At 45.5% G+C, this 27441-nt stretch overlaps 1 protein-coding gene across 1 annotated transcript in view; it reads left to right on the top strand.

Annotated features, from left to right (window-relative positions):
* TFCP2 (transcription factor CP2) overlaps window positions 1-27441 on the top strand; it is a 39235-nt gene that overhangs the window by 8292 nt on the left and 3502 nt on the right. Inside the window, exons 2-11 of the mRNA XM_083427670.1 lie at window positions 10778-10929; window positions 11772-11848; window positions 12259-12364; window positions 15291-15397; window positions 17827-17979; window positions 20056-20166; window positions 22127-22215; window positions 24216-24264; window positions 24650-24743; window positions 25339-25429. Coding sequence (XP_083283796.1) covers window positions 10778-10929; window positions 11772-11848; window positions 12259-12364; window positions 15291-15397; window positions 17827-17979; window positions 20056-20166; window positions 22127-22215; window positions 24216-24264; window positions 24650-24743; window positions 25339-25429 — 1029 coding nt within the window. The remainder of the gene's footprint in view (window positions 1-10777; window positions 10930-11771; window positions 11849-12258; window positions 12365-15290; window positions 15398-17826; window positions 17980-20055; window positions 20167-22126; window positions 22216-24215; window positions 24265-24649; window positions 24744-25338; window positions 25430-27441) is intronic.

Here is a 27441-nt window from a genome sequence, read left to right as displayed (position 1 = left end):
CTTCCCTGGAGCCATATTTACTATAGACAACCAATCTAGTGACTGAGGTTGTTTTGTACGTGTGTGTGCAACCAGAGACTGCTGAACAGTCACGGTGCTAGATCAAGCTTTTGAGTCATGTCCATTGGGTTCATGACTGCCTGATGGTGCTTCTAACAGGAATCAGGTCTGCACTTACCTCCGCTTTCAGGCCGAGGGAGCCAATGTTTGACCACAGAGAGCTTTTCTGGGTCATGTGGCCAGCATGACTAAACCGCTTCTGGTGTAACGGATCTGGGTCGAAAATAACAGGTCGCCAGTCATTTTTTTGTGACTCAGGAGCACCACCCAGTGACACAAGTTGAGATTTCCAGTTGCTTTGTGACTCCTGCCACACCCTAATACAGTGGTACCTCGGGTTACATACGCTTCAGGTTACATACACTTCAGGTTACAGACTCCGCTAACCCAGAAATAGTACCTCGGGTTAAGAACTTTGCTTCAGGTTGAGAACAGAAATTGTGCTCCAGCGGCGCGGCGGCAGCAGGAGGCCCCATTAGCTAAAGTGGTGCTTCAGGTTAAGAACGGACCTCCGGAACGAATTAAGTACTTAACCCGAGGTACCACTGTAAAGGTGAAATAGCAACTGTTTCTGTACTCTCCAAAGCTGATAGAATTTGAAGGTAGCTGTGTATATTGTTTCTATATGGATAACTGAAGTAATCCCACATTTGCCTTCAAATTAAGCATTGTGGTATGCTGTGTTGGAACTGGCTGTTTTGTGACTTCATTTAGGAAGCACAGTTGGAATTAAGTATTCACCAGCTGAATTTGCAAACCTCTGATATCATAGCATTGCCCACTTACAATTACGATCTGCGGCTAATAGACACACTAATCTTCTGGAACAGAGCACTTTAACCAGATGCTGAATTTGAATAGTTATGTAAGCCCCAGACAAGATTGCTGTTGGTTCTGTATTCATTGTTCGTGTATTGGAGTTGACTTCCCCAAAATAATGTTATTGAGGCACAGAAAAAATGAGCTATAAGGAAAAGGCGGGTATTGCTGTCTTAAATGGAAAGTTTTAATCTAATGTAAAACCAGTGTTCCTTCTCCAGTGTCTTGCAGGTTGTTTCGCTGAATTACATACTTTTGTTGAGTGGTCTGTTCTGTGCTTTGATGCAGAGATGTTCCGTTTCTGACATTTGGGCAACTGATCACACATGGGAGCTCTCCCTTTTGATAACTGCTGAGGTAGAAAAACACCGTGGATCAAAAATAATTTTTTGTTCCTCTGTATTTCATTGGCTTGTAGAAACCTTAAACAGTATATTCTGCTTGCAAATTGTGGGCAAAATTTGGTGTGGCAAGCAAAACTGGCAGCCTGATATACCAATGTTTGTTGTTTACTCACCAACTCAGAACATAATATCCCACCATAAACTGCCAAAATCATTGGGCATAAATTAAAATAACTTCCCCTGGGGTTAATACATTCTGGTAGTTGGTGCTAGCCCAGGCTTGAGGGGGTTGTTGAACCACCACCCCAAATTTCTCCTGTCATGTCCTCAGCACTAGACAGGGATGTCTCAAGGCTGTATTTTGGCCCATGCTGCTCAGATTCCCATGGAAAATCTCTGAAGTGGCTTGGAGCTGAAATGATAGGGACATTTTCGTATCCCTTGGGCGGTATGCTTAGATGAGTGGGACCTACTGATGGACTAGAAGCAAGGGTCTTGAACTGCTTGTGAGTTGACTCAAGGCATTAATGACTGCCTTATTTATTAAAAAATTGTCCAGTAGCACCCTAGAGACCAACTAAGTTTGTTCTGGGTATAAGCTTTCATGTGCACGCAAGCTTATACCCAGAATAAACTTAGTTGGTCTCTAGGGTGCTACTGGACAATTTTTTAATTTTTTATTTATTTCGACTGTGTCAAACCAACACTGCTACCTACCTAAATCTGCCTTTTTTTATGTTCCTGGATACTTTCCCTACCAGCCCATGGACTAATTGTACTAGATGTACCTTGGTTGTTCTGACGTCTGCATTTGTGCAAGTATATTTTTAAAGCTAACATTCATGTCATATTTTGGATGTGCTGTAGGTAGAGATAGAGGCAAGTTGTTTATGAATGGAGCCCATCCCTCTCCTACCTTGAAAACAATTCTGTACCAGCTTCTTGTCCTCACCTGTAGTCTCCCTGCTGCCCATATTGACCCACTTTTTTGGTGAACCATGGAGAGTGCTGGAGAAACGCCAACACACCACCTTGATGACTACCTCCACATGTTCTCTGTTGGCCTTGAATGGCATGGAAGGGAAAGCAATTCAGTTCTCTGGTTATGGCACATGCTGTTTGTCCTACAGTGAGGTGATACATATCCATTACTTCTGGTGGAAGCAGGAAAGTTTGTGTGTCAAGCTCCCCAAAGTCCAGTCTTTCTCTCAAGCCTCCTGACTGCAAGACCATTTTATTTAGTCTGTGTTTTGGCAACTGAGCTTATTCATAGGAATGTTGGTTTCTTAGCCTGTTTGTGGCAGTAGGTATACAGGATTTCAGTGGGTAGCAGAAATACCAAAGTTGCGGCATAGGGCATTTGAATTTGAATGTCTTTAAAACCATCACGCTTGCAGGTACATAATCAGAACATGATAAATAAACATGAGGAACTAGGAAAGAGGAATTTTTTAAAAGAAAGGGACCATGACTTAATATACCATTATAGGTAAAGGTAAAGGTACCCCTGACCGTTAGGTCGGGTTGTGGACGACTCTGGGGTTGTGGCACTCATCTTGCTTTACTGGCCGAGGGAGCCGGCGTACAGCTTCCGGGTCATGTGGCCAGCATGACTAGGCCGCTTCTGGAGAACCAGAGCAGCACACAGAAACGCCGTTTACCTTCCCGCCGGAGCGGTACCTATTTATCTACTTGCACTTTGACGTGCTTTCGAACTGCTAGGTTGGCAGGAGCAGGGACCGAGCAACGGGAGCTCATCCCGTCACGGGGATTCGAACCGCCAACCTGCTGATCGGCAAGCCCTAGGCTCTGTGGTTTAACCCACAGCACCACCCGCATCCCTCTATTCCATTATAAGCTTGCATAAATAAATCAGCCTAAGAATGTACCGTATTTTTCCAGGTATAAGACGATGCTTTTTGCTAAAAAAAGAATTAGGCAAAATTGGGTGTCGTCTTACACATGAATAGTGAATGCAGAGCGGGGATGTGCGATCAATGGCTGCAGCAAACAGGAGATTGGCAGCGGCGATTGGGTGGGTGATTGGTGGCTGTGGCAAGGCCTGCTGGCGATTGGCTGTGGCTGCAGCAATTGTGCAGGCGATTGGCAGCTGTGACAAGGCGGGCAGGTGATTGGTGGCTGTGGCAAGTGGGTGGGTGGGCTGTTGGTGGCGGCGAGCAGGCAGACAGTTGGCGCCTGCAGCGAGGTGTGTGATCAGGTGGGCAGGTGGGTGAGCGATTAGCAGAAGTGACTCCCCCACCCCAACCCCCAAACCTGAACAACTTAATTTCTTAATTTGGGGTTTAAAAAGTAGAGGTCGCTTTATATATGGGGAGTCACTTACATGGAAAAATAAGGTTGCCTGATGAACAGCTAATTGGGGTAATAGACTTTGGTTTTGATGATTTGGGACCTGATAGAGTAGGGATTGGGATGCTTTTTGGCTCCAGGGGCCAGATCCCTATTGGGGTTGCCCTTGCAGGCCCAATTTCACAGGTGGGCGGGCAGGCAGCTACTTGTCAATTGCATTACATCATTTTGATGGCATATGATTGGTAGGTGAGCAGGGCTGCCCACCTTACAAAATCTCTCACGTGACATTGAAAGTCTTCCCACACTTCCCCTTAAAACTTAAATGTGTCTTAAAGCTGCAAATCACCTTCTGAAGTAGTCTCTACCCCACTGTTTGTTTGAGAGAAGCCTTTTCATGATGCTGATTTAGGGTGTTGGTGTGCATCACCTCCAACTTGTGTTTGGCAGTGAATCCAAAATGTGTGTCAAAGGTAGCTGTTATGTGGCATATAGATGTATTTCTCTGGTCCTCTGCTAACTCCATTATTCACAAAGATCTGTAAGGTAAAAATTACAGTTCTGCTATGTTTTGGTTCATGCTGTCCAATATAAATTCAGCTACATCCAATAATAAGCATCTTGCTTCATGACTTGAAGACTCTCAGATTATGTGTGTGTTGGATTTATTGCTTCATTCTTTTAAGAGTCAATATTCCATTTCAAAATAGCATTCCTCCTACGTTTGTAAGAGCTGATGGATTTCATTCTCACTGCTTTACAGGAGTTTGGGGTGGGGTGCAGATGGCAGCCAGGGTTCAGTCCACCAAGACCTGCATGAGTCATCAACTGTGGGATGCCAGAGATCCTTGAAAAAAGGTTTCTGGGACCCTGTCATTAGAAATTGGGGAGGGGTGTGTGTCTGCTAGTCTAGTTCTTCCCTGTAGGATGGTAAGGGGGGTATGTGAGAGATTTAGAGACAGTGCATCTTGGGCATGGTGTGCTCAAAATCTTTTAAACCAGGACCAAGATACTGGAAACAGTGGCCTGCACTGGGTCTTAATCCAAAAAAGCCTTAATTCCTACAAGAAGCAATCGAAATATTAGGTCTTTCTAATGATGCAACTTCCTGGTGCAACTTGACTTCTCCGCAACCCTTCCCCTCTGCAGGGAGGTGGGACCGATTCGGATGGTCCGCCCCCGCCACTTAATGGATCCAAATGGTTTCCAGAGAGTGGTAGGGGATGCTTTATCCCATGTTGATGGCCTTTCAGCTGATTCCCTGGTGGCCCGCTGGAATGTGGAGTTAACCAGGGCTATTGACTGTTTGGCTCCGAAGCGCCCTCTCCGATTGCATGGAGCCCGGACAGCCCCGTGGTTTTCCACGGATCTGAGGGCAATGAAACAATCGTTGAGACGGCTAGAGCGCCGGTGGCGGAGGACCCATTCTGAAGCTGACCGGACACAGGTTAGAGCTCAATGTCGAGCCTACCAAGTGGCAGTAGCGACGGCGAAGAAGACTTTCTTCACCGCCTCTATTGCATCTGCAGAAAACAGCAGCAGGAGACTTTTTCAGGTGGTCCGCAATCTAGCGGAACCACCTGCTACATCGGGGCCCAGTATGGGCCACATGATCTCCTGCAATGACTTTGCAAAGTTTTTTGCAGATAAAGTCGCTCAGATTTGGGAAGAGGTCGATGCCACCGTGGGAGCAGGGCCGGAGCGGGAGAGTGCTAGAGTCCTGTCTAGTCAAATTGCGTGGGATCAATTCCAATCTGTTACCTCCGAGGATGTGGACAGGCTGCTTGGACGAGTGAAACCAACCACCTGTCTCCTTGATCCTTGCCCATCCTGGCTTATAAAAGCTAGCTGGGAAGGGCTGGGCGATGGGCTTCGTGGGGTGGTGAATGCTTCCCAGCATTCCCAGTCTTCCCAGACCCGCTGAAAGAGGCGGTTATTAAACCGCTTCTTAAAAAACCATCTTTAGATGCGGCCACGATGGCGAACTATCGCCCAGTCTCAAATCTTCCATTCTTGGGCAAGGTGATTGAGTGAGTGGTGGCTGAACAACTCCAGGCACGCCTGGAAGAAGCGGACCATTTGGATCCCTTCCAGTCGGGATTCAGGCCTCATCACGGGACTGAAACTGCCTTGGTCGCACTGGTTGATGATCTCCGGCGGGCTAGGGACAAAGGTGAGAGCTGTTTCCTAGTTCTGCTGGATCTCTCAGCGGCGTTTGATACCATCGACCATAACATCCTTCTGGACCGTCTTGAGGGGCTGGGAGCTGGGGGTACTGTCATACAGTGGTTCCGCTCCTTCCTCCTGGGCCGTGTTCAGAAAGTTGTGGTGGGGGATGAGTGTTCAGACCCCTGGGCTCTCACTTGTGGGGTGCCTCAGGGTTCTGTCCTCTCCCCCATGCTTTTTAACATCTATATGCAGCCGCTGGGAGAGATCATCAGGAGGTTTGGGCTGGGTGTTCATCAGTATGCAGATGATACCCAGCTCTACCTCTCTTTCAAATCAGAACCAGTGAAGGCGGTGACGGTCCTGTGTGAGTGTCTGGAGGCGGTTGGAGGATGGATGGCGGCAAACAGATTGAGATTGAATCCTGACAAGACAGAAGTACTGTTTCTGGGGGACAGGAGGCGGGCAGGTGTGGAGGATTCCCTGGTCCTGAATGGGGTAACTGTGCCCCTGAAGGACCAGGTGCGCAGCCTGGGAGTCATTTTGGACTCACAGCTGTCCATGGAGGCACAGGTTAAATCCGTGTCCAGGGCAGCTGTGTACCAGCTCCATCTGGTACGTAGGCTGAGACCCTATCTGCCCACGGACTGCCTTGCCAGAGTGGTGCATGCTCTGGTTATCTCCTGCTTGGACTACTGCAATGCGCTCTACGTGGGGCTACCTTTGAAGGTGACCCGGAAACTACAACTAATCCAGAATGCAGCGGCCAGACTGGTGACTGGGAGCAGCCGTCGTGACCATATAACACCGGTCTTGAAAGACCTACATTGGCTCCCAGTACGCTTCCGAGCACAATTCAAAGTGTTGGTGCTGACCTTTAAAGCCCTAAACGGCCTCGGTCCAGTATACCTGAAGGAGCGTCTCCACTCCCATCGCTCTACCCGGACACTGAGGTCCAGCACCGAGAGCCTTCTGGCGGTTCCCTCACTGCGAGAAGCCAAGTTACAGGGAACCAGGCAGAGGGCCTTCTCGGTAGTGGCGCCCTCCCTGTGGAACGCCCTCCCACCAGATGTCAAAGAGAACAACAACTACCAGACCTTTAGAAGACATCTGAAGGCAGCCCTGTTTAGGGAAGCTTTTAATGTTTGATGTATCACAGTATTTTAATATTCTTTTGGAAGCCGCCCAGAGTGGCTGGGGAGACCCAGCCAGATGGGCGGGGTATAAATAATAAATTATTATTATTATTATTATTATGATAAACGTGGTGGGACGCGGGTGGCGCTGTGGGTAAAACCTCAGCGCCTAGGACTTGCCGATTGCATCGTGGGCGGTTCGAATCCCCGTGGCGGGGTGCGCTCCCATCGTTCGATCCCAGCGCCTGCCAACCTAGCAGTTCGAAAGCACCCCCGGGTGCAAGTAAATAAATAGGGACCGCTTACCAGCGGGAAGGTAAATGGCGTTCCGTGTGCTGCGCTGGCTCGCCAGTTGCAGCTTGTCACGCTGGCCACGTGACCCGGAAGTGTCTGCGGACAGCGCTGGCTCCCGGCCTTTAGAGTGAGATGAGCGCACAACGCTAGAGTCTGGCAAGACTGGCCTGTACGGGCAGGGGTACCTTTACCTTTACCTTAATGATAAACTTAAAGCAACCTTTCTCATTTTTCATCATTCACCTCATCAAACATATGTTGCCTGGGTCAAGAAAATAGTGAAGGTGAAGGTCACCAATGAGGGGTGTATCCCACAGCTGTGTGTACTTTAGTCTCACATGGCTATTGGGAGAGGTAGGCCCTGAATTCTAACCCATTTGACTTTTTTCTCACCATCCTGCCCTCTCCAAACCTCTCAGTGGTGTGAAGAGTCCGAGTAGTGCAACTTGGGTTTGGATGCTGGTCGCAGGCTTGTGAGAGACATGGGAATATTACTTCATCACTGTTTCCCTAGAAGTCTTTGCACTAAGCTAAACCCAATCTGCACTTAAATCTTTTACCAGTTTGCTGTACATGTAATTCATGGGCATATTTGCCCATGCAGCTTCTCCCGAGTACAAATTTTCCATCTGTCTATACATATACAAAATGGAATGGAGGGGGGCAGTGCTTTCTTAAGCTTCCCATTTTAGAGCTTGGGGGGGGGTTGTTGCTAGTCCCTCTGAATGGAACAGTTTTCCAATTTCCTTTGGTTGAATAAACTGATGTTTTGCTAGTATTCTGGGCCAGCTGTTCAACATGACAAATTCTGGAAAATGTGGCAAGATATTTTTTGTACCACTATAGATCGTGTGGCAGGAGTGTTCCAAAGTATGTTCTGAACATTGATGTAAAAAAACATAGTTACCATGGTGTAGAAATCTGCTGTGTTAATGAATTCCTAGTAATCTTAACTAATCTTCCTGATGGAAGGAAGGATTTAAATCCCTACTTCCTAGCCGCATAAGCATTGTAGCACCAATCTTTAAATAACAGAAGCTGCTATGGGTTTTATAGGGCAAGAGGCTGAACTTTGCCTTGCTTTTACATAAAAGTTCGTTTGGGCATCAGTTTTTATGTGTCACTGGTAAACAATAGCTGGTGATATTAGCTTGGATGTACACACCTGTGCAATTGTGACAAGCATGTTTCACTATACACAGGAAAGATTGTGTGCTTGTTAATGGTTGTGATTTACTAGACAAACCATGGCTGAGATGCTTTTTGTTTTCATGGATTTTTTGTTTTTAAATTGTCAGCAGAATGAGTGCTTAAGCATAAAGGGTTCTATGTCAGATGTAAAGAAAGCTGAGGGTTACAGCTTATACAGTGGTACCTCGGGTTAAATACGCTTCAGGTTACAGACTCCGCTAACCCAGAAATAATACCTTGGGTTAAGAACTTTGCCTCAGAAACCTTTTAAAGGCTTATATTTTTGTCCGTGCTTTCCTTGGCCCATAAGATTAGATCCTGATTTTTGTGCATGAATCACCTGGATTTCTGATTTAACTTTTTATGTTTTGTATTGTTTTACTGTTATTGGGGGTGTATTTTTGTTGAAATGGATAAAGTTTTTATATTGTGCATAGTGTAGACCACTTAAAATTTGTAAAGATATTAATCTATTAATGCTTCCAAAAAATACATATTTTTGAGTACATATTTTTAAACTTTTTCTTTCAAGATACACATTTCTACAAGCATTTAGAAATACACACACACATATATATAGCACTGAAAGATTCAGACATGCAAAATCCAAGTGATAGCTATGGCCTCAATCACGCATTAGTCTAGGACAGAGGTCGGCAACCTAAGGCCCATGAGGTGGAAGCGGCCCATGAGGGTCACTTAACTGGCCCATGAGCTGCCACTGAGCAGCCCGCTTGGCAAGCCCTCGCACACTGTGCTAAACTGGCACAGGGACTCTCTTCCATGGCTCCGGAAATAGCTTCTACGCATGCCCAGACCCCGGAAATCACGTCTGTGCATGTCCGCAGCACCGAAAATCGCTTCTGCACAGGCATGATTTTCGGCATCTGGGCATGTGCAGAAGCGATTTCCAGCACTGTGGGCAGACGCGATTTCCAGCATTGCGCTGCACCAGTCCAGCCCACGGAGGAACTCCACGGGAGTGATCCAGCCCATCCCCGGTAAGCCTTGCCGACCCCTGATCTAGGAAGTGTGGATTGGATCTGTTTGTATTGGAATTCACAAATGCTGAATTCTTCAAGCATCCTGGTTTCACAGGCTCTAGGATTTAAGCCCTTATTTTTACAAGACTTTATCCAAACTTATTCAAAGGTAGACCCATGCTCTAAACATTTAGTTTGGAATACAACTGGCCCCTCAGTCTTGCTGCTGGCTCTCCCTTTTTCTTTTATTAAACTCAGCATTGCTGAATCTTGATTTGAAGGGCATCAGTATCACAGAGCTTCCAGAAAAGGCCAGTTGCAGTCTGGGAATAAGCCATACAGACTCTTCATTTGATATCACGAGGCAGTCTAAATTTCTGTGTCGCTTTTTGAGGGGCTTCAAAGGGTAGTTCCCCAAACACACGTAACTGAGAAGAACATATCCAGAATAAGTTCATGGTTCTTTGATGTTGGATATGGTCACTGCAGAATTTAAATGGATTAGCTGTGGACCTCTGGCTGATAAGACTTCTCTGAGGATTTTGGTGCCGAACTAATTGTGAATCTGAAGTGGAATCTCAGCAGACCCATTGTTTTTAAAAGGCAAATCCTGGAGAGGGAGAGTGGATTTCCCCCTAGTTATCTTCTCCCGATCTACAGTTTTAGGTCTTATACTTCAGTGAGTTGAAGCTGTTTCAAACTCTTGTTAGTAAAGTTAGCCTTCATTGGGTAGGGAGAGGCTTACAGCTTATGTAAGGGATATTGTGATGACTCTCCTAGAGTGGCATCTCTGTGAGGCATGTGATCCTGTACAGACTCCCACCCACACACCCCAGAAAAGGACTACCCAGTCTGAGCTATAACCAATGATGTAGTAATGCTTCAGATCAGTAGCTGTTTGAGGACAGGAGCATAGTTCTCTTTCGATTTGTGAAAGTCCTTATCTAAACTTTAGAGGCAGGTGGCATTCACTCTCGGGGGTCAAAAGCAAAAGGCTGGCTGACCTGCTGTTAGGACAACAGCTAGTTTGCCTCGTTAGACATAGAGAGATATTGTTCAGTGATTATAATTGTTTACGCTTCCTTTAAATCCAAATTGTTGTTCCTGCAAGAGCTGTGGATGGAAGTAGAACAATTCTTCATATAAACCTAAATGCCAGACTTCTCCAAACTGGTACCCTGTTGGACTCGGGAACACCCACCAGCCACAATCACCATGGCCAATGGTTATAGATGATGCATTAGTAATATCTGCCATACAGCCTGATCAAATACCTCTTATAAGGATCGCTGGCTAGACTGAGGGTTATACATAAAGAGTAGGTACACACACACACTTTCTCATATTTTGTCTCTCTCAGTTAAGATCCTGGAAATAATTTTTGGTTTTAATGTCCTGATATGCTCTATGGATTTGTTCAGTCGCCAAATATGGATAATCATAACAACTCTTAACGAAAACCATTTTCTTGTAGTGATGTCCTTGCCCTGCCCATCTTTAAGCAAGAAGAATCCAGCTTGCCTCCTGACAATGAGAACAAAATCCTACCTTTTCAGTATGTCTTATGTGCTGCCACTTCCCCTGCTGTGAAACTCCATGATGAAACTCTCACCTATCTCAATCAAGGTAAGCCACATTTCTGTTGCCAGAACATTAGGTGCTTTCCCAGTTGTGGCATTTATATTGCTTCCTTGCTGCATGCCTCTTTTAGCTCACTTTCCAGAGTGCACACTCAAGGCTGCAGCACAAATTATTTTAGACTTTCTTGTCTTTTAACCTATCTGCTGTGCTCTCTTTGGGGGCCGTGAATAGCTTTCTTCTGAACTCTTGGTTGGAAGTTAGTGTTCTAGTTTTTGCCTAGTGATTGAAAGTCTGAAACCAAAGGTAGAAAAGATGCAGACAGAAGTACAAATTATTTATCTAATTAAAATACTTGTATGCCACGCTTCAGTAAACCTCCAGGATTCATATCATGGGAATAAACTATGTAGGTTTTGTCAGTTCAGAACATTTGAATTTTGGGGCTGTGTTAGCACAAATTGAGACCCTGAATGAGAATAGCTGAAATGTTGTGGAAGATGAAATGCTACCTCCTTAACAAGCCCTTGTTTCTTTCAGCAGAGATTAAGTTCTTTAAAAAAATAAATTAGGACCAGATTAAAGTAAATAGTGTTCCTAACAGAAGCTAGGGCAACAGGGTTTCCCTATGAGAACCTTCATGTGCTTGTTGCACCACGGCAGAAAGGTTTATGGTGAAGTGATGGAGGGGGATACATGGAATCTGGGGCTGCATGAAAGTGGACTTTGACAAGCACACATCCTTTCACCCGAAATGCCTCCCCTCACACTGGATAGGGATGTGTGTAAGTTACCATGATGCTTTCTTTTCAGTCAAACTTGTTACACTATGACCTCAAGAAAAGTGGCATTTTTTTTTGTAGCAACTTCAGAGATCTTTTCTTCTTCAGGTCAGTCCTATGAAATCAGAATGCTGGACAACAGGAAAATGGGGGAATTGCCTGAGTTAAATGGAAAGCTTGTAAAGGTGAGTGCCCATAATAATCTATCCTCTCCTAAAAGCTCTGGGTTGGTGACAAGGTTAAACATGCTTGTCAGGTAACTAGTGACACCTATGAACATAATTCAATCAATCTCTGGTGTCAGCAGTTGGGTAGAGCCACTGTCTATCCAAGCAGGCCCCAGTAGTGTTGGGTTCATGCCCCTCTAGCTGTGAAATGAACCTTGAATGTAAACTGCCTACACATGTAAATGCCAACCTGTGTGTGCTCCATTCGCACCATCCATCAGTTTCATGGTGGAGAGATGGCGCAAGGTTACACTTTAGGAAAGCTAAAATCTTCCAACTGGCCGCACCAATTTGTCTAAGCTCATCTAAATGTTCCAAGTTCCAGCATATGCTGTTTACTCAATGGGAAAATCTCCTTATTAACCTAGAGTATATTCAGAGTGGTGTTCCATGATCGGCGACTTCAGTATACAGAGCACCAGCAGCTGGAAGGCTGGCGATGGAACAGGCCAGGTGATAGGATACTGGATATTGGTGAGTGACTTCTGCAAACATGGACTAATTTGGCTTTGTAGCTTTTTGCAGCATGGACCTTGGAGGGCATTGGAAACTGCCACCACTAGAGGTATAGAGCTCTTTGTTGATTTTGAGAGTGGTTTCAGTCTCTGCTCAGAGCGTAATCGTTTGCCATAGTTTGACTTAGGTGGCTCCAATTTTTTTTTAATGTTGCCCTCCGATGTGAACGTAGCTCAGTTCACTTGCTTATACTACCTTGCGCCTGTTGCTCTAGAAGCACTTTCCTGCACTACACCTGCACTCTGCTTGCGATACATGACTAGGATTATGTAGTTAAAAGCCCCCACATTTGGGTAGGCAGTTTTCTGGTCCCTTCTGGCTTCCTACACCTATGTCAAATGACTTAACACTTATGTTTTTGCCAGGAGAGAGTGAGCCTCTTACTGTTGGTACAGTGGTAGCTCGGGTTACATACGCTTCAGGTTACAGACTCTGCTAACCCAGAAATAGTATCTCTGGTTAAGAACTTTGCTTCAGGATGAGAACAAAAATCATGCTCTGGCAGCGTGGCAGTAGCAGCAGGCCCCATTAGCTAAAGTGGTGCTTCAGGTTAAGAACAGTTTCAGGTTAAGAACGGACCTCCGAAACAAATTAAGTATGTAGCTAGAGGTACCACTGTACATTCACTTACTGCCTTAAATTCAGTAGATTATTATAGTTGACTCTGAGGTGAAACTTTTGGCCCTTTAAAGGTAAAAGTAAAGGACCCCTGACAGTTAAGTCCAGTCACAAACGACTCTGGGGTTGCGGTGCTCATCTCGCTTTACAGGCCGAGGGAGCCAACATTTGTCCACAGACAGTTTTTCCGGGTCATGTGGTCAGCATGACTAAGCAGCTTCTGGTGAACCAGAGCAGCACACGGAAACGCGGTTTACCTTCCCGCCAGAGTGGTACCTATTTATCTACTTGCACTTTGACGTGCTTTTGAACTGCTAGGTTGGCAGGAGCTGGGACCGAGCAACGGGAGCTCACCCCCTCACGGGGATTCAAACTGTCGACCTTTTGATCGGCAAGCCCTAGGCTCAGTGGTTTAGACCACAGCCCCACCCACCTCCGTAAATTCCAAGTATGACTGCTATTGTGTTGAAGTTTGCTGTCTTTTTACTATGTTTTTCTATGTTATATTTTTTTCCCCATATGGGCACACGATGTATGATTTTATTATTATTCAGGTAACCTTTTTCTGAGCCACCCAAGGGAAACTCCCTCTATATAATATTCGAAGCAACTTCTTTTTCTTGTCGATTCATGCAGATTATGAGGTTTTTTGTAATCCCTGCAAGTGTGGAATTGGGTATGCAGAGCCTGAGCTAGCTTTCTCTTTTGACAGAAAGAAATTGTTGTTCTTTATAGCTGGAAACATAGGTTTGAAAGTACGTGGATCTCAAAAGCAGGCAGATATTAGGTGGCACTTCCAGTGCTCAATACAGGAGGTTTTAATAGCCTGAATCTCCTCGCAACTAAACAAAGTGAATAACAAAAAATTGCATAATTTATAGGTTTCAGAATTCTGCTTTTCTTGGTACAGTGGTGCCTCGCAAGACGAAAAGAATCCGTTCCGTGAGTCTCTTCGTCTAGCGGTTTTTTTGTCTTGCGAAGCAACCCCATTAGCGGATTAGCGCTATTAGCGGTTTAGCTGCTATTAGCGGCTATTAAAGGTTTAAGGGATTAGCGGATTAGCTGCTAAAAGGCTATTAGCATCTTAGTGCCTTAGAAAAAGGGGGTGGGGAGCGAAAAAAAATCGCAGCAACTCGCAAGACATTTTCGTCTTGCAAAGCAAGCCCATAGGAAATTCGTTGTGCGAAGCACCTCCAAAACGGAAAACCCTTTCGTCTAGCGGGTTTTCCGTCTTGCAAGGCATTCGTCTTGCGGGGCACCACTGTATATAATATTGGTTTCTGCTTAGAATCATAGAATTGTAGAGTTGGTAGGTTCCTAGAGGGTCTTCTAATCCAACCCTTTGCAATGCAGGAATATGCTTCATCAGTTCATAAGTTTATTGTTCTAGCCAAAGGCCATGACAAACATGCAGTAATAATATTCATAAAATAATACAGATCATACATCCTTAATATAAACCAGCATCTATGGTGCATGAGAGAGAAGATACCAGCAAAGTGTGCATAAGCCTGTCGTTCTGAATTCCTAAATTTTCCTGAAATAGGTTAGCAGGGCAGTCCAGAAGCAGCTTACATAGATAGTGCCTCAGTTTTATACTGTAACAGGCATGCTGGTACCTAGATTTTTGCCTTAATTAATTAATTAACATCCTGTCTTCCATCCTGGAACTCAAGGTAGAATACAGTGGTGCCTCGCAAGACGAAAAGAATCCGTTCCGCGAGTCTTTTCGTCTTGTGGTTTTTTCGTCTTGCGAAGCAAGCCCATTGACGGATTAGCGCTATTGGCACTTTAAGGGCTAAAAACGGCTTTTTAAGCCTTGGGGGATTAGCGGTTTTGCTGCTAAAATGCTTTTAGCAGCTTAGCGATTCAGAAAAAGGGGTTTTGGAGCAAAAAAAACCCTCAAAATTATTCGTCAATTTTCGTCTTGCGAAGCAAGCCCATAGGGAAATTCGTCTTGCGAAGCACCTCTGCAGACGGAAAACCCTTTCGTCTTGCGGGTTTTCCGTCTTGCGAGGCATTCGTCTTGCGGGGCACCACTGTACATGGGATTAACAGTTGGTCTCCCACATAGGGACTGACCAGACCAAAGCTTGCTTAGATTCAGTGATGTTGGTGCATCGTGTGCCTTCAGACTGTACCCTGAATTACCCAGTCTTCTAAGCTCTTGGTGCAGTATTTACTACATAAGTCCCTTAAAATTTTGGTGGACTTGCCATGCCTCTCCTAGCCTCGTTCTAAAGGGTTGGGCTTTTGTCTTCTGCAGATATTCCAATGTCCGTGGGTATAATCGATCCCAGGGCAAACCCCACGCAATTGAATACTGTAGAGTTTCTGTGGGATCCTTCAAAGAGGACTTCTGTATTTATTCAGGTAAATCGATACTACATGGGAGGTGTTTCTTAACTGTTCTCTCTGGTTAGGACTGTAGCAAGCAAGATAGATTTGAGATTTGCCGCCATCAGTTTTGATGGATCTCTACTGCCATATACCTGATACAATCACCCTGTCACTCTTCCAAATTCATATATTAGAGGAATAAAAGAGCAGTCCTATTCTTCTGCGGGGTGTTCCTCTGAAGTCTGCTTGGGTCTCCTTCTGCCTTTCTTACTTGGATCTTCTTGCTCTCAGTGAACCACTGAGTACCATTACAAATTCATAGCTGCCAGGCTCAGATTTCAATTGACATTGTTTTAAGTGTCAGCACTGTGCAGCAGAGACAGTGAAAAAAGTCAGTTCATGGGTACCTGGGGATTCTTCCGGCTCCGGTGAATGCTGACGAGAAGCTGTCTGTCTTAGTTACAACTGAGATGGCTCAACAAATTGTAATCTCTACTTGGGAGGCTCGCTATAATGAACTTTGAGAGCTCTTGAACTAAAGAGTAATGCTAATTGCCCTTGACAAGAACAAAGTGGAATTCTGACTGCCAAAACTGACGGGGAAAGCTACCATTCATTTCACTGCTGCGAGGGTGTTGAACACTGAGGTGCCGGGGAAGGATTCTGATTACTGGCTTTAATTTGGTTTCCGTTCACTTCAACTGTGGTGGGGGCAGGTCAAATGCTGGCAAAGTCGAAAGGGAGCAGACCCCTCCATCTAGGACGGTGAGTCAACCAGAATGAGGGCACACATTCATTCGAGACTGATTTCTAGGGATTTTTTTATTTGATCTCTTATCTGCCTGTTGGAGGATTAGGTCAATATTACGATTTCACTAATCCTTGTGGCTTGTTGAGGTAGGTCACTTTTAGAGGCATGGTGCCAAACCTGTGAAGTGCTGAAGGTCACCTGCAAAGTCCATTAGGAATAAATGGTGTGTATTCAGTCCATTCTGGACAGCACTGCCTGGTTTTGATTTTGAAAAATAATGTTTGCTGGTAATCCAGGGGTACACAGTGTAATGTCCTCTGGATGTTGCTGGGACTACAGTTCCCTTGACCATTGGCCATTCTGGCTGGGACTGATGGCAGTTGGAGTTCAACAGCATATGGAGAGTATTGGCTACCTCTTACATTAAGCCATATCTTCTCCCTTCAGAATAAGACTTTCAGTTGTACTGAGTGGAAGCATTAGCCTATTCAAGTACAGTGGTGCCTCGCAAGACGAAATTAATCCGTTCTGTGAGTCTCTTCGTCTAGCGGTTTTTTCGTCTTGCGAAGCAACCCTATTAGCGGATTAGCGCTATTAGCGGTTTAGCGGCTATTAGCGGCTATTAAAGGCTTAAGGGATTAGCGGATTAGCTGCTAAAAGGCTATTAGCAGCTTAGCGCCTTAGAAAAAGGGGGTGGGGAGCGGAAAAAACTCTCAAGAATCGCAAGACATTTTCGTCTTGCGAAGCAAGCCCATAGAGAAATTCGTCCTGCGAAGCACCTCTGAAAACGGAAAACCCTTTCGTCTAGCGGGTTTTCCGTCTTGCGAGGCATTCGTCTTGCGGGGCACCACTGTATTAAGAGCATCCAGGAAAAGGAAAACCCAGGCTGTTTTCTTTGGACCCCACAACACGCCTTTTCAGCTCTGTGGGCTTGGTGCAGGTTTAACTATGATTACAAGATCAAAAAATATTACGATACTGGGAGAATATCCTTCCTCCTTGGGCTTGCTGCTCTTCACTTCTGATCAAATTCTCTTCCCTTTTCACTGTAAGCTGTGGTTAGTAGGTAGCTTCTCACTGCAGTTAGTTCAACTTGATGCAGTTGGTGCTCAGAAGAGGAGAGCATACACCCAAGGGGGGAGAGGGAGGGGCTCTGCCATGTGCTCCCAGCGTAAGAGATCAGCCCTGACTAGGAAATGCCTGCTGGGTGTGATTGCAGTTTACAGATCTTGCTGAGAGATAACTTGGGAGCAAACATAAACCTTGGAATATAATTTGAAAAGCAATCAGTAACTTTGGTTTTCTCCATATTCTAGGCTCCCACAGACCGATCCATAATCCCTATTCTCCTCTGCTAGCATTTTCCATTGACAGGTTACCTCTTTCTTTCTTTCTTGCATGCATACTTCTGTAGAGAAATTACAGATTTCAATTGTGCTGAATTGCAGAGCACAATATCGTTTCGTTGCTTCTTCTGGCCTGGCCGCTGAGGCCCCCTGCCCCCGGTTTGATTAAAAGCCAGAGAGCAGGATGTACTCCTTCCTGTGCTCAAGAGGAAATGGAATTGCTATTGGAAATGGAGTCCCCAGACTAGCTGGTATCCTACGCTATCACTTTCCTGGAGTAATGGTTAAACTGTTCATGTGCACCTTTGTTGTACAAGCAGCAAGCCTTCAGCCTGGAGCATCTCTGTGTCTGTTTCTCTTCACAGGTGCACTGCATCAGTACAGAGTTCACTATGAGGAAGCATGGTGGCGAGAAGGGTGTGCCATTCCGAGTCCAGATTGACACATTTAAGGAGAATGAGAATGGGGAATACACTGAACACTTGCATTCTGCCAGCTGCCAGATCAAAGTCTTCAAGGTATGTGTGTCTTTTAATCCATCCAGTGCATTCCACCCACTGTTTTTACTCAAACTGTGAACTAAAACCTGACTTTCTTAGAAGAACTTTAATGCTGGGGAATGTATTAGTATCCTTACCACCTGCAGCCCTTCACCAGCTGGTCCCAGGCAGGTTACAACAATTTAAAGTTCAGTATTAAACACAGTTAAGTCAAATTATAATTGACACATGTAACTTTATGATGTGACATCTCCATTTGAAAATATCAACCATCAGCTGATATTTTCCTTTCTGAACAGCTACTAAGCTCTGTATTTCGTTCATGGGTATGTTTTGTTACTTGATTTAAAAAAATAATAATATTTGAAAGACAAATTACAGTCCCCAGAATAGGGCGGGTCCTGAAAACACACATTTTGGGTGTCAAAGACCAGAGTTAAGAGGTGGCTTTATAGCATTGTATAATGAAGTTGTATCATGAAGCTGCCAGATGCACCTCTGTGGGAGGGAAACCCACAGCTTAGGGGCTGCCACAGAGAATGTACTCTCTAAATAGGACTCTGGGGAGGACATAGTCTTGTCTTCAAAGGCAACAGGCATATCCTCATCCTTTTTTGTTCAATGGGCCCATTGTGAGACCTAGCATTAAGCTATTGGTGATATACACCAGTTATATTATTGTGCTTACCCGAGGCAAAATAGCACTGGATATTTCTGAAGGGAGCTATTCAGGAATAAACAGGCCTTGATGAGGACTTAGTAGTAGAGGAATGTTTGGGGAAACTAAAACCGCAGTTTATGCCTGCATATGCACAGTGCACAGTATTAGGAATAGCTGCACTCAAAAACTGTTTAGCACACAACTTTTCCTTAAACTGCATTGGAGCCAATATTAATGTGTTGGATTGGAGCAGTTGCTTATGTGGATGTTTTAGGGCCTAGCTGATTGGCCAGGTCATCCTGTAGAAAACCTATTTACTCCAGGAAAAGCTGAGCCAAAAATCACTGTAGAGGCAGAGAACTCTTGCCAACATCAACCTTTTATCTCCTCTCCCTCAAAAGTTCCCATTGGCATGTGATACAAGAGCTCCAACTTACAGATAATAAATGTGTGGAATTAGCCTAAAACGTGTGCAGTATGTGATTATTTCCTACAAGAGAAGTTGCCATGCTTCCTTCTTTGAGAAACTCTGGAAAGGGCTTCAGTCCATTTTGAAATTCCAATCTTCTGAACATGATTTCTGAGAGCCAAACGAGACATGAAAGTGGCAAATGCATTTTCCTTTAAATCCAAGCCTGTCTCTCATTCAATCACACAGAAACATTTTTTGTGGGGGCAGGGGGACATGTTATTTCAGAGCAAAAGCTTTATGTGCATGTTAGGGGAGGTAAACTCCACACCATGTCAACTATTTTTTGTAGCCTCTTCCCCCATTCCCCTCACCAAAGCTCCTCTCTGTAGATTCACTTCTAATATTGGAGCTTAGGTGAAGATACAATTTCCTGAAGGTGGGCTGCCCCTCATTTTCTTACATGTTTTTATACGTAACTGAACAGAGGCCACAATGAGACTACAGCCATAACATCTAGTTTGGCCCAGAGTCCCTCAGAACAGCACAAGTAACTTTGAGGATACCGGAAAGCGAGGCTTTTGTATATAATCCCTGCCCAAAGTGAGCACTTCTGATTACTGCTACCTATAGGTATTCGGGCAGATTTATAGGTGTTTTAGCTAGATAAAAATCTGCAGGGCTTCAGCAAGAGAATTCAAAGTGCAAGAGGAGCAGCAGAACAGGTTTTTCATGTTTGCATGAATTTCCAGAATGAACTTTTAAGCTCTTGTAGGGGAAATGAGTATCTCCCATCCACCAGCTCACTTTTCTCTTTGTGGGTCTGTTGCCAGTCTAGTTCTCTTGCCAGGATCACTGAGAAACATTTCATTTGTACACATAAATGTATTACTATGTGTGCATGTATGTATTACACACTCACACACAAACCTAGTGCTGTCCTTATCAGCTGAAAAAAACTTTGGCTTAGTGCTTCCTTTCCCTACATCCCATCTTCTGGTTTCACTAACATGTTGGTTTCCAGCCCAAAGGAGCCGACAGAAAGCAAAAGACAGACAGAGAGAAAATGGAGAAGCGAACACCTCACGAGAAGGAAAAGTATCAGCCTTCATATGAGACTACAATACTTACAGAGGTAAGGCACGCAATGTGAGTCGTAGTATCTAGAACCTCTGTTTTTGAACAAAGCCATTTAAAAGGCTGGTGCGGGTGGGTGGGCTGGCTTGCCTACAGGTAATATGCTTGCAAAAGTTCACTCGGAAACCCAAGTGTTAGAATGTTTGCACCAAGGTACAAGACATGGCAAAGGTGTGATTGAATGGCGTTGTCTGGCCAAAGTAATGGACACTTGCTCAGAGCCATTGTTGTCCTGCAAGTGCCAAACGATGCAAGAGTACGTGCTAATACCTTGGAATAGTTTCTGTTCCTGGTCCTGTGGCCTCTGGCACATGATTCTGGTCACGTTTGTTTAAACAGCAACAAAACCAAAGCTGCAGCTCTATGGGTTTCTGTGTGGTCGATGTCACAAATAAATAAAAGTAGGTGGTAGCTGTGCATGTAATGTTGACACTGCTACAACATGCTCCAGGCCATCAATCCCTGATGTGCAGGTGTTACATATATAAATACCAGCAATTCACTTTTAACCTGACAAGTACCATATTTTTCGTTCTATAAGACACACTTTTCCCCTCCTAAAAAGTAAGGGGAAATGTGTGTGCATCTTATGGAGCGAATTCAGGCTGCACGGCTATCCCAGAAGCCAGAACAGCTAGAGGGAGAGCTGCGCAGCGCTCCCTCTAGCTGTTCTAGTTTCTGGCTTAGTCACGTGAAGCCTCTGCAGGGCACGGGGAGCCTTCATTCCCTGCGGAGGCTTCACGGGGCTATCCCAAAGCCAGAACAGCTTGAGGGAGTGCTGCGCAGCGCTCCCTCTAGCTGTTCTAGCTTCATGCGAAGCCTCCGCAAGGAGAGAAGCCCGCAGGAGCCACGCACCCTTTAAAGAGCACATGGCTTTTGTGGGAGGTGGGGGAAGGGACAGAGGGCAGCCCCTCAGTCCCTTCCCCACCTCCTGGAAAAACCCCAAAGAGCTGCACTCCCTTTTACTAGCCACGTGGAGCATGGGGGCCTTTCAGTGATGGGCTGCCCTTTTCCCTCCTGGGTAAAAACCTGCATGCGCTGCACACACGCTCCACGCGACTCATGAGAGGGAGCGCCGAGCAGAGCCTGGGATGCATACAGGCTCTGCTTAGCGCTCCCTTTAAAAATATATTTTTTCTTGCATTCCCCTTCTAAAAACTAGGTGCGTCTAATGGAGCGAAAAATACGGTATATGAAGCACCACATGAGTAAGGTTTTTGTTACACACCTGACCTCATGGCTCCAAGTCACTAATGGATATGAATCCATGCACCATGGTAAGGATGAGTTGAAAGTGTGTTGGAAAAATACCACTTTTAAATCATCCCAACTCATACAGTATGTGACTCTAGCTGCAAAGGTTGTTCTTCCAAATATAGCAGCTTCAAATGTATGATCTTCATAGAAACAAAACAAATTCAGTTGAGTTCTTCTTAATCCCTCACGAATGGCTAGGATTATAGAGGAGCAGTGAGCTTTAACATTTGACTACATTTCTGAATAAATGTCTCCTGTAGCATTCAAGAAACAATCATTTTAGTCAGGGCTGTGCGTGTGTTGTGGCTTCAACCTAGAATAAAGAACCACACTATGTAAACACTTACAGTTGTGCTCAAAGAAACAAGGTGTGCTTTTTTTTTTTGCTTATCAAGGACTGAAGCAGTAAAGGAAATGGAGGTTTTACTTTATTTGACACATGGAGAAAGAAAGAAGGATGGATTTCTTGTGTCCTACCCACTCACTACTGAAAGATTTGCTCTAGTGTATTTTAGCTGGCTGAGACATCTCTTCCACATGTTCTTACATGATTCCAGGTGATTTTCCACAAGCACAGAGGCTAAAATCCTTGACATGCTACAGGAAATACACGGCATGCATGCTTTCTTCCACAGGAAGCAGTTTTGAGGTTCGGGACCACAATGCTTGTGAATATCTCACCATTGGATTTTCTCTTCCAGTGTTCTCCGTGGCCTGAGATCACATATGTCAATAATGTGCCATCCCCAGGCTTCAGCAGCTCCCACAGCAGTTTCTCCATTAGCGAAGGGTAAGTCTGGGCATTGAATTTTTTTTCTGGCTTTTGCCCATTTACCTTTCCTAATACATTTTTGGTCACTTACCTGCATCAGTAGCCTGTAGGATTGCAAGCTGACAGAGCAAATTAATGACATGTTTTCATCTTGTGCCTTTTCGTGTTAAAATAGGGGGAAAGTGGCTTCTGACAAAACTGTGACAAGAATGGGAGATTGCTAATTCTCTCTCTCTCCTGCTGTACTGCTTTGTAGAAAGGCAAAGAGCTTCAACCCCTCTGCTGAACACCCCTGCATTCCTTCTTCCTCCTGAGTACAAATTCCACCTTCCCTTTCTCCATTCGCTGGCCAGCAAAGGCTGAGCATGCTATAGCTATAGATCCGCTTTGGGAAACCCTTGACCTTCTAGATGCTGCAAATGTTTGATGTTTTATATATGCTGTAACCTGCCTGGGACGCGGATGGCGCTGTGGGTAAAAGCCTCAGCGCCTAGGGCTTGCCGATCGAAAGGTCGGCGGTTCGAATCCCCGCGGCAGGGTGCGCTCCCGTTGCTCAGTCCCAGCGCCTGCCAACCTAGCAGTTCGAAAGCACCCCCGGGTGCAAGTAGATAAATAGGGACCGCTTACTGGTGGGAAGGTAAACGGCGTTCCATGTGCGGCTCTGGCTCGCCAGAGCAGCGATGTCACGCTGGCCACGTGACCCGGAAGTGTCTCTGGACAGCGCTGGCCCCCGGCCTCTTGAGTGAGATGGGCGCACAACCCTAGAGTGTCAAGACTGGCCCGTACGGGCAGGGGTACCTTTACCTTTAACCTGCCTGGAGTGGCTGGGGAAACCCAGCCAGTGGGCAGAGTATAAATGAAATCATCGTCATCATCTCGCATCGGCCCCAGTAAGCATGGCCAGTGGCAACATCTGGAGAACCAAAGGTTCCCAGTTGCATGCTGTAGCTATTATGAACTAAGCAGGGGGTTGGATTAGATTACCTACAATGTCCCTTTCCAAATTATGAAAAACCAAACCACCCTGATTTAAGGGTTGCATCTCCATCACCTTCAATTATTTATAACCCTAATATGGCTTCCATCTTAAAAGTGGATCCAAAGTTAATTTAGTGTTGCTCTAACACTGTTCACGGGTGGCGTTAGGGACACGGGTGGTGCTGTGGGTTAAACCACAGAGTCTAGGACTTGTTGATCAGAAGGTCAGCAGTTTGAATCCCCGCGACGGGGTGAGCTCCCGTTCCTCGGTCCCTGCTCCTGCCAACCTAGCAGTTCAAAAGCATGTCAAAGTGCAAGTAGATAAATAGGTACCGCTCTGGCGGGAAGGTAAACGGTGTTTCCATGCGCTGCTCTGGTTCACCAGAAGCGGCTTAGTCATGCTGGCCACATGACTTGGAAGCTGTACGCTGGCTCCCTCGGCCAATAAAGCGAGATGAGCGCCGCAACCCCAGAGTCGGTCACGACTGGACCTAATGGTCAGGGGTCCCTTTACCTTTAACACTGTTCAAGCCGGTGGAAAACTTTGGGCTCAAGGGAAGAAATGGAGGAGAACTGCAGGGTCCCTTGGCCTGTCTCTGGTCCCCTTCACCATGGTTAAAAGATAGGCTTTGCTGAGTCCACACAAGCCCTTTGATTAAATATGCTAGAGCAGGGGTGGCCAGCTCCCAAGAGACTGCGATCTACTCACAGAGTTAAAAACTGGCAGTGATTTACCCCCTTTTTTGGGGTTGAGCTTTTTTTAGGAAGGAGGAAGGCCCATTTTGGGGGGTTCAGGTCAAAGTTGTTGAGTTTTTTCAGGGAGGAGCTAAAGTTGGCTTTTTTTAGGGGAGCCACAGTTGTTCAGCTTCTTTGGGGGGAGCCACTGATCTACCGCAGACATCCAGTGATCTACCGGTAGATCACGATCTACCTGTTGGCCACGCCTGTGCTAGAGGAACAATTCAAATCACAGCTGATTTGAAGACAAGCAGAGGAAAGCAAAGACCAACTTCCTTCTTCATTTCTTATTTTAAAAATAGAAACGGGTCTCCAAATCACCAGCCTGAACCTCCTGCTCCCATTACAGATGTAAGTCTCATTCATATTTTGTGTTTCATTCCTCTAATGTCAGACAGTGGGGTTGTCTCTGAGTTAGCAGGCTAACACTTCATGGGACTGAATGTGTGGCTAGCTTTGAGAAGGTAGTTCTTTCAGTCTGTTGTATTAGGTCATCTTGTATATTTGCATTGTGTTACTTTTTATTTTATTCTGTTTGTCTTACACTATTGACCTGATATCATAAGCTGCCTTAGGATCAGGAAACTGATGAGGGCTGGGCCAGAAACTGAATTAATAAGGAGTGATGAATGACCTACTTTGGGTGCAAAAGACTGCAGGTGACATGCTGCAAGTCGTGTAAGTTGCCTGTGCTGCTCTTGCAAGGATGCATCAGGTTTTCCTCCCTCTCTCGTAGAACCTCCTGCAGACATCCACACCTCAAGAAGCTCAGCAATGGCTGATTCGGAACCGCTTCTCAACTTTCACACGGCTTTTCACCAACTTCTCAGGTAGTGGAAAAAACCTCTCCCCGCTCTGCGACATCACAAGGGGCATTTGGAATCCATCAACTTTCTTGTTGATTCCTCAGACAGTTTATTCTGCCCTCAAGCAAGCTTCTTAGAAGCATCTTCTGGGGGTTGGGAGCTCTTTGACCTGTGGATCTTCTATTCTGTCCATTTTCCCCCTGCCACCATGACCGTAGGAAACACCTCTTTACAGTTTGCCACTGCTAATGGAAGCCAAAACGAGCTCTAGCCTCTTTGAACAGACTAAAGTGTACTATTTAAGTTGTGTGTGTGTAGCCTTAATGAAATCCACCACCGTGTAAACCTCACTAGATTTATCTAAATCATGCACCTCCTTTATCCTTTAAAAAAAAAAATATGCAAGTGGGCTATCTAGGGCCTCTTTCCTTCCTCAGTGATGAGAGCCCTGCTTAAAAGCAGCAGCAGACACCCTAGATATGTGTTCACTGAATTTGAAACTCAGACGTCTCTTTCATCAGGTGGTATTATGTAGAAGGATTTGTGTGGAAATATGAAGTCCTCTATGTTGAAACACATGTTTGCTACCTCCCAACTGTCTTTCTTTTTTCAATCCTAGGGGCAGATTTATTGAAATTAACCAGGGAAGATGTCATCCAGATATGTGGCCCTGCAGATGGCATCAGACTTTTCAATGCTTTGAAGGGACGGTATGTATCATCTAGACTTCCTTTTAAATGGTTTGGGCTTTTAATATGCTGTACAGCGGAATTTCTGCTTCTCCAGTTTAGGATTTCCATATTTTGTATTTTGTTTTGGCACTTGAAAACCAGGTGGCATGTAGTTCTTTGGTCTGCCCTGAATATGATACTGGGTTCTGGTATTACAACACAGAGAAAGGCTTCTCTGTATACATACTGCAGTTTTAGACATTTAAATCATGTTCCCTCCTTGCTCACCTTTTTTCTAAACCAAAAAAGGCCCTATATTTCCCATTAGGAGAACTGCTCTTGTCCCCTGACCATATTAGTTGCTCTTATCTGTACTTTCCCTTCCCTGGCAGTCCCGTTTGTTCTTCTTAGACGTGGGACAGGCACCGTGCTGTATCTCTCCTCCCAACCCACCCCCTTTTCATGCTTGCAATTTCTTGCTGCCTGTGGCTACCAGGCTCATCCTTAATATACAACTCATGCCTCAGTAAGACGGATGGGAACTTCGGACACTGTAGGGGTATCCTGTTATAAGATCAGATGCCTTAAGGACAGACTGACACAAAGCAGATACCTGGTTTCTTGGGCACCTAGGAATATGAAGTATATATTGCACATAGTACAAGACTGGAACTCGGCTAGAAACATCTTTGCTTCCTTTTAAGGTGGTTTGGATATGGATGGATGAGAGCGCTTCCGTGGCTCCTTCATTAAATAAGTCTCGCTTCATTATTTCCTTTGTGAAATAGATATGCAATTGTTTGATTCTGGTCTTTCCTCCTTACCCCTTGAGCTGGAGAGGGCTTAACATGCTCTGCTGTTTCCTGAGTGATTGTTAGCTGGTCCCTCAAGTAAAGAAAGCAAATGCTGGCCAGCTCCCAAATCCACAAGAGTTAGGCTTCTGGCAAAGGTCAGCAAAAGGTGCTGTGCTAATAGCAAATCATACCATGGAGTTAATGGACCAATTCTGATTGTTCAGATAGTAGAGTTTGGGGGTGGGATGCAGTGGGTGAGATGTAGAGTTGCCCTGCTAAGGCAAAAGCTCCCCTTTCTGCAAACATTTTGTATATTTTTAAGGTGTTCTCGGGCTCCCTTTTCTTTCTGTACCATGTAGCCTGTGTGGAACCTTCTTTCCTCTTTTCTGTCCCCTCTTAGTGCACGTGCTCTTTCCTGTTCACCAGCACCCCACCTCTCTTTATTTCTCCACCTCCACTCTTTCTTTTTACCCAATTGAAGAAAATGCTATCTACACTGCAACAGGCCTCTCTGCACGACAGCTCAGTGCCTATCCGTCCTCAGCCACCCTTCTGCAACAGCATACATGGGTTTCACTTCCCCAAGCAAAGTCCCTCTGGATTGGGCAGTCTGGTTGGTTGCAATAGACTGGAAAAAATGGCGCCATCTCCACTGCACATCTCTGATTCCAATGAGGAGCAGGGCACAATATAGATGAAATTGTCTTCTTTCTCCCTGCCCCCTTTTGTGGGTTTTTGTACGGTCCTATGCTTTTTGATGGGACGCAGGTGGCGCTGTGGGTTAAACCACAGAGCCTAGGACTTGCTGATCAGAAGGTCAGTGGTTTGAATCCCCACGACGGGGTGAGCTCCTGTTGCTCGGTCCCAGCTCCTGCCAACCTAGCAGTTCAAAAGCATGTCAAAGTGCAAGTAAATAAATAGGTACCGCTCTGGTGGGAAGGTAAATGGCATTTCCGTGTGCTGCTCTGGTTCGCTAGAAGCGGCTTAGTCTTGCTGGCCACATGACCCGGAAGCTGTACATCGGCTCCCTCGGCCAATAAAGTGAGATGAGCGCCGCAACCCTAGAGTCGGTCATGACCGGACCTAATGGTCAGGGGTCCTTTATGCTTTTTGATGGGAGTGGAGCAGGCATGCGTTCTCCACCAGTGGGAAGTTGGAACAGACCTAGGAGGTCTGTAACATGGCCTTTCTCCCCCTACATGTCCAAATTGGCCAAGCATAGTTGTGAAACATTTTACCAACTTGTGAGCGCTGTTG

The sequence above is a fragment of the Podarcis tiliguerta genome (assembly GCF_965153285.1).
Source record: "Podarcis tiliguerta genome assembly, chromosome: 2".
Taxonomy (NCBI): Eukaryota; Metazoa; Chordata; class Lepidosauria; order Squamata; family Lacertidae; genus Podarcis; species Podarcis tiliguerta.
The sequence above is the reverse complement of the archived record's forward strand: the minus strand, read 5'-3'. Positions and strand labels throughout refer to the sequence as shown.